Genomic DNA, 13,857 nt, shown 5'->3' on the forward strand with positions numbered 1-13,857 from the left:
GGTAGAGCGTCTCTTGAGTCAGTGTGAATGGTGTCAGTGTGAACCGGGAGTGAATCCTCACCATCCAGTCCACGAGACCATCTCGCATGTCTCCCGTGATCAGTTTTCCCTGCAGGTAGTCGCATCGCACTGGCTGCTGTGCCTGTGGAGACGGAACACCTTGTCATATAAAATACACACTCGAGCATACCAGCTCAAAACAAACTAATCAGGGTGGTATTATATTATATCAAAATAAACTAACCAGCGTAGTATTCGATTTTTTATTATATCATTTTAATTATTATTATATTAATGAATCAATCAAAAGCATAGTAAGCGCAAATAAAGAGCATGTATTACCTCAAGGGGGTACAGATACGCATATATATCCTTCACATACTCCGAGCAGAGCTCTGGAAAGTCGGCGTCAAACTCGTCGACATCCATCATCTCCAGCGTCTCAGAGAATGCCTGGCAGATGTCCTCCTCCACCTCCATCATGGAGACATCAGAGGTCTCCTGTCCTCCAGGCTGCTGAAGGAACACAGTTCAAGTGATTGTCACTCAGTCAGGCTGTTTATAAAGACTGTGAGGATGTGGCAGCTGTTCTCTACACATACCATATTACCATAGACGGATTATGACTTCACGGGCCCCTGGGCCTGCCCCCCTCACGGGCCCCCCCTCACAGCGCAAAAAAAAAATTTTTTTTTTTTTTTGCCCCGATTTTTTTTATCCAGAATGCAACTCGGGCAAGTTATCAGATATCTGCACTGATTGCAAAGGATGGACACGCTTTTTCATGTGGTGACTTTGTGAAACAGTGTCTGAATGTGGCTGCGGATATATACTGTGTTCACTCCTGAGATTGCATCCCTGCAAATTGTCATGGCAAATTGTTTACAAAAGATGGACAATAAAGCTACTTTTCAAAGTACCTTGAGGATTTTTCAAGTTGTGAATTAAGTCAAATTTCTCTCTTGATTACAAAGGTGGAAAATACAACTGTTTTTAACTGGGTGTTTACTGATTAAATGTTCAAGCTCCCCACAAATGCAGATGTTTTTTTTTTAAATATATATAACCAATTGCAAATTATTACAATTACCAAACATATAAAAAGTAGATTATTATATTGAAATGTTATTTTAGATTTAGAATGTTAATTTTCTATAAAACACAATACATTTTAATGTAATTCCACAACGTTTATTTTTGGCCCTCGGCCCTCCACCCAGATTGAGTTTTGGCCCTTCATGGGAAAGAATTTGGGCACCCCTGAGCTAGAGTCTCTTCGCAGGCCGCCTGCGAAGTGAGCTCAGGGGCCCATAAGCTAGAGTCTCAGCTGCGAAGTGAGCTCAGGGGGCCCATAAGCTAGAGTCTCAGCTACGAAGTGAGCTCAGGGGGCCCATAAGCTAGAGTCTCAGCTGCAAAGTGAGCTCAGGGGCCCCATCAGTTAGAGTCTCTTCGCAGGCCGCCTGTGGTGGCCTGCGAAGAGACTCTAGCTCATGGGCCCCCTGAGCTCTCGGGCCCCTGGGCCTGGGCCCGGTAGGCCCGTTCAGTAATACAGCCCTGCATATTACAGTATATGAGACACACACACACACACACACACACACACACACACACACACACACACACACACACACACACACACACACACACACACACACACACACACACACACACACACACACACACACACACTCTAGTGTGACTGACTGATTGTATGGATTGATGCTAAATTAACTCTCATATGTTAGATAACAATTCAGTGAGATTTCACATGACTTTGGCACCTTGTAGCCTACTGGCAGTCAATACAGAGCAAAATATCCTGAAACTCATCACACATGAACGCAACTCATCTGTTTTATAGAGGAACTGGCTCAGTCAACAGCTTTTATCCATGTTCAATTCAAGGAAAATGACGCTGGTGTACGGAGAGCTTTCCCCAGCGATGGGCGTGGCCTATTTCCTGCAGTGTCTCTGTGTGTGTTCTCTACCTGGCTTTGGCGAGATTTCTTCTCCACAGCTTCAGGTTGGTCAGCTGACTCATTCCCATGTCTCTTCATGGCCTGTCGGGGCCCAGAGGAGCTGATGGAGCCGGAGAGGACCGCAGACACAGCCTGTCTCTGATGAGGAAAAACAGCAGGATAGACAATGACAAACAACTCCACTCCATTTCTACTTTTTACATGTCAGCTACCATCCTCACAATAAACCCTTTCCACTGACATCCATAGTAGCCTATACACAGAGAGGCCATACATATAAGTTAATTTAGATTAAATAAATCCAAATCACTCAAAATAAAATACATGAAAGTAGCTAATATTACACGAATACTATTTTTATTCTCAGATTTGCATAAAACTATCTCTATTTAGATAGAGAGATAACAAAATAGCCTAGCAAGGTTGAGAACCACCTATTACATGATGTACAATGTGTTGCTGTGCTAGCCTGTGACAGAGACATAGTTTAGCTAACCTCTGCTAATGTTTGCATTGGAATATGTAAATATCTCTGAGTCATATAGGGCCAGCTAGGCTACTCACAGTCGGTCTGATCGGTCGTGGTGGGGGGAACATCTTCCTGAACTTCTGCAGGTCCGAGACTGGAGTCTGGAAGTTATCAAACAAAGCAGGCATGAGGCAAAGGCTAGCTGAGCAGAGGCTACATTACACAGTGGAGTTTGTTTGCACCTAAATACATCCATGGTTTGCGCAGTCAGCTGTTTTCCTATTCTTTTTTCGTTCGTTTCTTAATCAGTCATCCGGAGGAAAAAAAAACGTCACGCACAGAATCCTTGCAAACTGAGTCCGATGCGTTGTATTATGTTTGTCAATACGAGACAAATATTCGTCACGTATCCACATGACAACATGATCAGACAGACAGCCAGCACAGCAGTGGTGATGATGTGGACTGAAGCAGGCGACAGGATGGTGACCATCACTGCGCCTCCGTGTGGGCCTACTCACCTTGCCAGCAAGCCAGCGCTGTGGGCCGTCATGTCGAGCTTTGCACCCCCGCCGAGAATTGCATCCCCACCACATTTTGGGTCTGTTTTAACTTAAAAACAGGGATGCAAATCTCGGCAGGTACAAACCGCCGAGACTGGCCTCCCCCTCCATAAAGCTAGGAGAGACCCCCCCAGGCATCGAGGTCACCTGTAGCCGGATTTTAAGCACCAAACTCGGCCTCCATGAGCCAGAAGAGAGCTCCAAGCATGGAAGTCACCTCGATGCGGATTTTATGCATCAAAGTCGGTCTCCATGAGACAGGACAGACCCCCTGGCCTTGAAATCACGTCTACCCAGACAATTATATCATTTGTAAACAGTTAAGTTTCCGTATAAATCATTACAATACGTTCCCGTGAGATGAGGATGCATTTGGCGGCGGGGCATGACTCGGCATGACACCGGGGCTCTCCTCCCCCGCTCCCCGGGGAGAGAGGGAGGAGAGCGCGGCGGCCAGAGGTGGAGAGAGCCGCCGCCTCTCCTCCGCGGACTCTCGCTCGGCCGCTTCTGTTATTTTTCAACTGCATAAAATGGTTGCACACCAAGTCCGTATTTTTCGTCCGAAATTGTCGAAATAACGTCAACAACTAGGCTATCCATATTCTACGATAGCTAGATGAGTTTAGCTAGCTAGGTTCGGTGAGTTCAACAACAAGCAAACTGTCATTAGTTTCAAACGAGTTGAAAGCCTCCGCTCTGTAACGTCAACAACATGTAGGATACAAAGATGGTCAAACTCACGTCAGGGGAGGGTTGATACCGATACGTTGGCTGCATTCGGCTGAACATCGTGGTTGAGGTCGAGTTTAGCTACAGGTAAAAAAAAAATGCGACTGCACTGTTGCATTTCCCTGGTGATCCTGACTTGGTCAAGGCTCTCACCCTAACTTAACTAACGGTCGGTAGCGTTAAACCAATCAGAGGCCACCCCAAATTCGAACTCACTCAAGTACCCCTCGCTGCAGCCCGCGGAATCGGGCGGAGTCGGATATGGGGCGGGGTCGGACATCAGGGGGGCGGGGCTTACTGCGGGGTCTGACATCAGGGGGGCGGGGCTTACTTACGACCACTTATTTCTTAAAGGTGTATGACACTCTCTTTGCAATGCAAAAGAGAGGGGTACTTGATGCAAAAAACAATTAGCCACATTAGAATTAATTTGATAAAGAATAAAGAAGAGTAATTAGTGTATTGACAGGCTGCGATGCAAAAAAGAAGAAGAAAATAAATAAATCCAATAATAGAGAAAAAATAAAATAAAAATTTTAAATCAAATAAAAATTTTGAAAATTGAAAAAATCTATATAGCCAATGTAACATATTGTTACTTATGTAACATATAATCAGTGTTGGGCAAGTTACTTCCAAAATGTAATATATTACATATTACTAGTTACTTGGAGAGGTATTTATTTTAGGGACTGTTTTAGGTATTTTCAGATGACACAGGCTCTTGAAAAAAAAATTGTCAGATTGTAACTACTTACCGGACTCAGTAACTGTAATAATATTACCAAAATAGAATGAGTAACTCGTTACATTACTCAGTTACTGCCTAAAAGTAATATACTACTGTAACTCGTTACTGTAACTAGTTACCCCCAACACTACTGTCATAGTAGCCTAGAGCAGAGGTTCTCAAATGTTTTTCAGACAAGGACCCCTTACAAGATAGAAACTATACCGGGGACCCCCTCATTCTGATTTGTGATTTTGGGCTAAGCTTAATTGTTTCCACGGTAACGTGCTTCACTTTTAAATTGATAGGTTTGTTAGATTAGAATGTAAGCCATGAACCATTTTAGATTTAAAGCATACAATATTTTCGTTGAACTATGAAGCTTTGCCCCCCAAAAATAACGTTTTTAATTTTATTTTCCTGAAAACCTTTTGCGGACCCCCTGGCAAAGTTCCACGGACCCCTGGGGGTCCCCGGACCCCCATTTGAGAACCACTGGCCTAGAGGGATTGTACAGCTGGATTACTAATGAGAAAGGCATCCATGAAAATGATTTAACACATTAATGTTGTAATTAATGTTAACATACAAACATCCCTACAAATATATACACACGCACACACACCTATACTGTATATAATGTATTTTTAAAATTAATATTGTCAACTTTCTGGCTGAGTGCTGCATTTCAGAGACACAGAAACAAGGACAATAAAACAGTGTTGTAGAAACAAACTTACTTTATTAGACAGAAGAAAAAATAACTTTTCCATGACTTTTCACAACTTTAAGTACATGAACAGATTTTCAGATTATCATTTCAGACTAGTCTATGCCCTGTCGGGGCAACATAACGTCAGGACAACATAACATCTGCCGCGATTTATACTCAGAATTAGCATAAAATTGGGAAAATGAAAACATTGTCTACTTCACTTTCTGCCTATGCCAATGCTCAATGGCCATGTGCAGTTTGAGATGGATTGTTCCAAGCAGCAACTGCTTCATTGCCTGAATGCATCACCTGACTGGTTCGTTAATGAAGCAGATCAAAGTAGTGATGGCAAGTGTGACACTGAAGCTTTGATACAAAGCTCATTACCTGAATGAATCACCTGACTGGTTCAAAGCTTGCTTTGGAGTGCCTGACTCTCTGGTGAACTGTGCATGCTCCACACACACACACACACACACACACATTTAAATGATTTATTTATGTCTACATAGATACAAGTACAAAGGACATAAACACTAATGCAATCAGATGTTGGGAGTCAGTCAGATACATGAGTGCCTAATTGGCGATCACATTAATGCATACACAAAAGATGACACCACACAGGATGATGACAATGGCAAATTGACAGATACAGTTCTACTGTAAGGTAAGATAGCGGTCAGTATCCACTTCATGGGTACAAAAAGCAGCGCCTCCTCCATATTGAGCGTCTACCAATAATAGCAGATACTGAACAATACCTTGCTAACTGCTTGGCCCTTCTCTTTGGGAGACAAGCCATCTGAAGGCCTCTCACAACCAGCTTATGGACATGACATAGGCTACCAAATATGAAAACTAGAAGTTTACACCTGCAGCCCAGCTGTGAGATGGTCTGCTGCAGCTGTTGATATTTCAGCATCTTGGTTAGAAAGGCCTCCTCTAGGCTGTGGTCAAAGCCAACCTCTAGAACAAACACCTCTCTCTCATTTTCATTGACAATAACATCTGGAGTGTTAGCTGGAATATTAGAGAAAACATCTGAATCATCACAACACAGACTGAACATGCTCGGCTTCACAGTAGAATGTTTATACAGTGAAATAGAAGATCTGAAAATAGAGGTGATATCTTTCGATATCAAATCCACTATTCTATCGTGCCTACAAATTTCCGGCAGTGCGACTGACTTTTATACCGAAGCCTTGATGCTTCAAAGCAACACCGAAGCTTTGATACATGTCAAAGCAACTGAAGCTTTGATACGCGCTGTAGCAACTCATAATGCAATAACGGCTCATAATGTAATAACTTAAATGTAATAAAAGTTCATAATGTAATAAAATCATGAGTGCATAATGTAATAACAGCTTTGCGCATAATGTAATAACTTATTACATTATGAGCCTTAATGGCATCACTCATAATGTAATAACAGCTCATAATGTAATGGCTCATATTATGAGAAAATTGCTGGATTATCATCATCATCATCTTTACCTCTGCCATTACATTATGCGCAAAGCTGTTATTACATTATGAGCCGATTATTACATTATGAACTTTTATTACATTTAAGTTATTACATTATGAGCCGTTGTTACATTATAAACCATTATTACATTATGAGTTGCTACACGCGCTTCAAAGCAATTCCATAGAACCACTGCTTCGCTTGTACAGACAGGACAGACGTTTCATTATATAGTAAGATTTTAGATACAGATTCAGGAAGGAACCAGGAGAAGCTCACACACTGAAAGAAAAAATGGAATGTCCACTCCAAAGGTTCACGGATGTGAAGATGCCATATATTTAATGGTCCATAAAATAATACAAAGGTGCTACCATGTGAAAAAAGAGAAAGAAAACTGAACAGAAACGTTTCGGCTACAAAGCCATCTTCAGTCTGCCAGATACAGATTCAGAACAGGTTTTGACTCATGACCGTGGAAACTCACTCACTCACTCACTCACTCACTCACTCACTCACTCACTCACTCACTCGTGAAAAGTGCATCCAGCTTCATAAAAACAGTCAATACTGCAAAATCCTGCCAGATCATTCTCCGAGTAAAACCCTTGCACTTTTCCTCGCTGTCCATGCCCCCTGTAGCCTTCAGTGTCTTTATATAATCTTCGGCACTGTATGCAGTTGGAGATTTGGTAGGGGATCCTGTATGTCCTCGTGTAGTCGGTGGAAAAAACTTTCCAGTTCACCACACCTGATGAAAAAAGAACACAAGGGCTCATGTGTAAAGGTTCAGGTTATTTTTTATTTAATGCTCTGGCCTCGCTGCAATGTAGGAAGTGGCAAGCCGTCATGTCCAAGATGACTGCACCTATAGTTTACTGTCTATTATGTTCTATAAGCAAGTGACTTTACCTGTAGCCCAGAGATGCTGTGCATATAAAAAGATGGGAGTCTAAATGAAAACTTAAGGGCTAACAATGTCTGTCTGTCTAATGACACTGCATTTGTGTCTGGGCATGTGTGCATCTGTGTGTGTCTGTGTGTGTCTGTGTGCGTGTGTGTGTGTGTCTGTGTGTGTGTGTGTGTGCATGTCTGACCTTGTCTGGGTCCAGAGAAGAGGACTTCAGGTTCCAGCCAGATGGTTCCATCTCCATGGAGAACAGCAGTTGCCGTGGTGTAGGGCAGAGATACCAGGTTCTTCCCTTGCTCCTCCTGAACACACACACACACACACACACAGACACACACCATTGGAGGCGTGGCCACCTCCATTAAAGTCTGCTTTTACATTATCAACCTACTAGCCTTCATTTAAGGACATTTAGGAGCCTATGATATTACAGTAGTGTGTGTGTGTGTGTGTGTGTGTGTGTGTCTGTGTGTGCGTGCCGTGCGTGTGCTGTGCGTGTGTGTGTGCACTCACCCTGTGTATATCCAGTGGCAGTACGTATCGTCTGACCTCGGGCTGAGGAGGCTTCATCGCTGCTTTCACCTCCTCCCACTCCTCCCTCAGGTTGGCCAGATAGAGGTAGTTATACACAAAGTCATGACTGGAGAGAGAGAGACAGAGATAGAGATAGATAGAGAGTAATTACAGTATAATATACCTCTTTCACACCAAGGTCCAGCCAGGGATATTCCTGGGTTGATTTTGTGTTTGAAAGGCCCGACCCGGCTTGGCGGCCCACCTCACAGGTGGGTTGGGCAAGGGTTGATGTCCGTGTGAATGGCACACGGACCTGTGGGACCTGGGGACAAATTAATCTCATTGGTTGATATATTAGGTTACAATATAAACATCTGTAAAACTGATAAATAAGATTACATCGTTTCCTGTTATCATTAGTAGTCGGCAGGGTTATTCTTGGGGCGGTGATTGGAATATGTGTACTGTACCATCTATGGCTCCGCCACACTGAGGGTAGCCAGTGCCACAGTTCAAAAAGCCTCCAATGACCCTTTTTCACAGCAGTCATTTTCAACACAGGTGCAACCAAAACATTAATGAGGGCCCCAGCACTGGAACACCTAAATGGATTGGAAGTTGGAAATCCTCATTAATATTTTGGTTGCACCTGAGTTGACCCTCCTTTTGAGACACAAAATGCCTGTTGTGAAAAAGGTAAATTGTGTCATGGAGGCGCTGAAGTCAAATGAACTGCTGGTATAGCATTTCAACTAGCTGCACCAGCACACCAACCCAAACAAACAGGCAATGCTGCGGTACAGGTGTTACAAACTACCACAAAGCAATGGCTAATCTGCGCCTTACACACACACAGGACCGTACCCTTTCCAGGTGCAGAGGTCGACGACGATGAAGCCCTGGTCTTCATAGGAGTTAATGTGGTGGAAGAGGTTAAAGGCTGAAGTTCTGAACCTGTGGCTGCTCAAATAACTGGCTGGTTCCTTACTGGCCAGGTGGAACCATGTCTACAACACACACACACACACATAACACATATATGAGGAAAAATGCAGGGGCTCACATGTATGTACGTACGTACGCACGTACGTACGCACGCACGCACGCACGCGCGCGCACACACACACAGACACACCACACACTTACCCCCATGTTGGACTCAAAGCAGTCCATGTAGTTGGTTCCTCTGATGCTCCAGGCAGACAGGAACTTGAGCAGGTTGATCTTCACCGGCTGCTCCACAAACACAAAGTAGTTGTCTGTCATACCAAAACTACAGACAGACAGACAGACAGACAGATGAAGACCAGAATATATACACTATATACAGTAAATCCCTTTCTACAGCTATAGACCCCTTATACAGCTTGTCAACATTGAGCTGCGCGCGCAACGTGTAGGCAGAAAACCCTCAGCCCAGCATTCACAGACAGTAAAAAAGCCCCGCTGTCAGGACTGCTCTATGCCCATCTGCAACACACAGTTATATTTTAGTTTTAAAATGCAGTTCTCGGCTTACTACCACAGCTTGTCGCCTAGTGATAAGCAATGTTATGCATCGAAATTAACGTTGTTTAATGGGATATGTCTTACAGACCCATACAGCACTGGCGCTGTCAATTGGCCAAGCCTAGTCATACATATCGTGCATTCCTTTATAACTGGGGATAGCGTAGATAATTATTCTGTAACTTGCAAAGATATATTGTTATGTTGATAATGCACACAACTCAATAATGACATTATGTAACGTTACTTGGTCGTTAACTAACCGAGCGATGTGGCTGAGCAGCCTACAGCTACAGGCAGCTTACCTGATTATGAAGAGCACTACAAAGTTGGGCATTTTTAATGATGTCCTCGTTCCAATCAGTTCAACTCAATAATGACATTATTTAACGTTACTTGGTTGTTAACTAACCGAGCGATGTGGCTGTTACTAGCAGCCTACTACAGTTTACCTGATATGAAATGAGCACTGCAAAGTCGGGCATTTTTAACGATTTCCTCTTTCGGCTTGCAACCAAAGACACATACGGTTAGCATAAAAGCAGTATGAGTTGACGGGATTCGGCAAAACTTTAGTCCTTGCTTTTAATGCTAACCGTAGGTGTCTTTGGTTGCAAGCCGAAAGAGGAAATCGTTAAAAATGCCCGACTTTGCAGTGCTCTTCATAATCAGGTAAGCTGCCTGAAACTGTAGGCTGCTCAGCCACATCGCTCGGTTAGTTAACGACCAAGTAACGTTACATAATGTCATTATTGAGTTGTGTGCATTATCAACATAACAATATATCTTTGCAAGTTACAGAATAATTATCTACGCTATCCCCAGTTATAAAGGAATGCACGATATGTATGACTAGGCTTGGCCAATTGACAGCGCCAGTGCGTATGGGTCTGTAAGACATATCCCATTAAACAACGTTAATTTCGATGCATAACATTGCTTATCACTAGGCGATAAGCTGTGGTAGTAAGCCGAGAACTGCATTTTAAAACTAAAATATAACTGTGTGTTGCAGATGGGCATAGAGCAGTCCTGACAGCGGGGCTTTTTTACTGTCTGTGAATGCTGGGCTGAGGGTTTTCTGCCTACACGTTGCGCACGCAGCTTGCTTTGTTGTCATTGTGACGTAGGCGTATAATTGGTCTATAGGTACATTTTCACAAGTACACAGAACTTTTGCATCTTTATGAACTAGGCATCTCGCACGCTCGATTCCTAGGCTCGCCCGCTGTGCGGGCTCGCCCACCCTGCAGCTCGAGCTGCTGCGTCACTGATGTCCGTCTTATGACATCATCAGTGACATCACAATGATGTCATAGTGACATCCTCAGTGACATCACAATTGCCCGAGTGTACTCAAAAACATGACCAAAATTGCAGAACCCACTTACTTTTATATAAGGAAGGATTAGATACAGAAATGATTTCTCAAGTCCTCTAAACTGTGTTGAAGTCTGAACGACCTGAATGTGCCTCTTGGTAACCATGGTGACAGCAATGTGGTGAAACCTCATTGTGAAGTGTTTGAGGCAACAGAAGGACTAACAACACACCTGTGCATGTAGGAGGGTTTGAACCTCTCACTGCTGGGCAGCTGCACCAACACCTGGGCCTTTTCTATAGGATCTGACTTGTCTGGAACACACGCACGCGCACACACACGCACACACACGCACACACACACACACACACAGAGAGAGAAAGGGTGTGAGGGTGTGTGTGAAATATTTAGATATGTGCATAATATCCTTTTTCTCCAGCCTGGTTTCTAATATCTGGTTGATTTAACAGAGAATACAGAAGTAAGCGTGACATTAGATTCTCTATTTTCTCCCCAATTGTACTTTCAGAGTTCACAATGGTGAACTCTGAAAGAAAAGATTTTGGGTTAGAGTTAGATAGTTACCGGTAGTTAGTTTCAATCCAGAAAATAGGCTGGGTGTTATGAGGTTAATGTGTATTATTTTCTGTTAGAGCCTAACATTGTCTTTCACCTTTATACTTCACTGTTGCATGGTTCTGCATATGGCAATGCACAGAATGCCTCGCTGCATTCTTGTATGAGCAGAATGGGCAGTGATATGATTCTGAAGACTTTGTAGGCACAGGCTCTTCTCCATCTTCTAAGATGGTGAGGTGTCTGAGGCAGATGTCAAAAAGGTAATAAATAAACATCCAAATCTAGGCTACATAGAGCAGAGGTTCCCAAACTTTTCCGACTAGCAATTACGCATGTTGTAAAGTAAAAAAATTGTTACACTGCTGCTTACCTATGTGCCACCTCTGCAGAGTCTGTAACTGTTGGACTGATAACAGGAGACTGCGTTGTAGTTGATGAAATGGGGGCCACCACAGTTGGAAGCACGGCTGTAGACGATACAGCAGACTGTGGACAGAGAGACACAGTTACACAGGATGTTCCTAAATGCGTGTGTGATGGCTAGACTGTTAGCTAACAGCTAACAGGAGGGAGCGCTACAATTGCTCAGGTATATTTTGGCTGTAGGTCAAAGCCTAGAACAGTGACCTAAGACTGTGAATAAATGCACGGATTGCAAGTCGTACTTCGTCTCCTTCCTCCTTGCTTTCGGTCCGGGAGCGGATCATTACAGTAGGCTTAAGGCCTGTTGAGATAATTACATATTACAACTGCATCGTTACAAATCAAATATGAAGTTAACATACGATCACTTTTTGACTTCATACAACACAACTAACAGACGCGATATCAGGCCAGTAAGATAATAAACGCTTCGTCCGGTGGTTTTGGTTCGGTAACATTAAAAATAAAAAAGCTAGCGAGCTATCGTAGCTAGCAACAAGCTAACGCTGTATTCGCTAACCTGTTTTTCATGCACAATGCTGAACTTTGAAAACAATACAACGAGTGCAAACTTCGTGCGGTTAAACAAACACATACGTTAGGTACAATTGCAGGAATTACCGTATCGCAGGTTTACTAGCCGTTTTACAATTACAAGTCGTTTTGTGGACAATCTCCAGCGACACTGCTGAGACTTGGACGTTTTCAGGGAAGTGACGTGACATGACACAAGCAAAAAAACAAAAACCCAAAAACCCGCCCTGATGTCAGCCCCCGCCCCTCTGATGTCCGACCCCGCCCCATATCCGACTCCGCCCGATTCCGCGGGCTGCAGCGAGGACCCTCTCAACTCACTCGACCCCGGGAAAAGCCAACTACCCACAGGGTTGCCAGATGGGCGGGATTTCCGCCCAATTAGGTTGGTTTGGGGTGGGAAATGGGCCTTGGGCGGGTTTACACTTACAGGGCAACTTGTTCCCATAGATCTGCCTTTGTTTTTGGGCGGTTTTGTGTGCGTTTTGGTGGGGTTTTTTCCAAAAGCCAAACCACTGATGAGAGAGAGCCACTGATGGTCTTGAAGACTCCGTCCTGTCCATACTGTCCAGAAGTTTAGACAGACTACTATACACACACACACACCACCACCACAACAACAACAACAACAACAACAACAACAACCATGTCGACACCTATCAATAGTGGTTGGTTGCTGTTTTTGAACTCTGTTATGCTGTAGTATCTTTGTGTGTTTAACTGCCTGTAGGAGCCACTTTCTAACTGTTGTCTGTTCTTTCTAAATATACATGCTGTCTTTCTTTGGAGCGGTCTATAGGAGGCGGTATAGAGCTCTGTGTGTTTACCATTGCATCTTACCAACACCCTGATCATGGATTGATCTATCTGTATCTATACATGTTATGGATGTTAGGTAGACATATGAAAAAAGGCGAGACACGAACACCGGTGTCAAATAAAAACACATAAACTGGAGCCTTTGCAGTGTGCAAGCTTTATTTATTTTTTCTATTTTTTCATGGATGTTAGGTAGGCTATCAGATACTCCTGCCAATGCCCTGAACCCAGTCACTGTTCTCAGAATTGGAGTGCTTACTGTGACTGCCCATTGCTTTTATCATCTTTATTGCTCTCAATTTCATTATATTACATTACATTCAGTTTCAAGTTGATTGGAATTCAGTTTCAAACTAATACATTCAATTTCAAATGATGCTATTCATATTCAGTTCTTCAATGCAATTATACAAGTTAAACAATACAAATTGAAATGATGTGATTCAAATTCAGTCTGTTAATACAATTGTTCAAATTGAGCAACACCCCAATAATATTTTGTTCTATGAAGATCTCAACAGTGAATATATCAGCGCTTCTGTTTTTATACGCAAACACCATTTTATTGGAGGAAAAGAGTGAGC

At 43.2% G+C, this 13,857-nt stretch overlaps 1 protein-coding gene across 3 annotated transcripts; it reads right to left on the minus strand.

Moving 5' to 3' along the window:
- Positions 1-5,322: 5,322 nt before the first annotated feature.
- On the minus strand, positions 5,323-12,626 carry LOC310799648 (all-trans-retinyl ester 13-cis isomerohydrolase-like). 3 transcript variants are annotated; one of them, XM_083662241.1, is made up of 10 exons: positions 12,542-12,621; positions 12,163-12,221; positions 11,868-11,983; positions 11,592-11,737; positions 11,151-11,232; positions 9,235-9,321; positions 8,953-9,095; positions 8,086-8,212; positions 7,760-7,874; positions 5,323-7,413 (listed from the first exon to the last, which is right to left on the minus strand). In XM_083662241.1, the coding sequence occupies exons 6-10, from the start codon at positions 9,259-9,261 to the stop codon at positions 7,190-7,192; spliced, it is 636 nt and encodes a 211-aa protein (XP_083518367.1). In that variant the 5' UTR covers positions 9,262-9,321; positions 11,151-11,232; positions 11,592-11,737; positions 11,868-11,983; positions 12,163-12,221; positions 12,542-12,621; the 3' UTR covers positions 5,323-7,189. The 3 variants fall into 3 exon arrangements, with proteins under 3 accessions (XP_083518367.1, XP_083518366.1, XP_083518365.1); XM_083662240.1 differs by lacking the exon at positions 12,163-12,221 and having other exon boundaries at positions 12,542-12,626; XM_083662239.1 differs by lacking the exons at positions 11,151-11,232; positions 11,592-11,737; positions 11,868-11,983; positions 12,163-12,221; positions 12,542-12,621 and having other exon boundaries at positions 9,235-9,357.
- Between the last annotated feature and the right edge of the window lie 1,231 nt (positions 12,627-13,857).

Source organism: Poromitra crassiceps (assembly GCF_964638095.1).
Source record: "Poromitra crassiceps genome assembly, chromosome: 28".
Taxonomy (NCBI): domain Eukaryota; kingdom Metazoa; phylum Chordata; class Actinopteri; order Beryciformes; family Melamphaidae; genus Poromitra; species Poromitra crassiceps.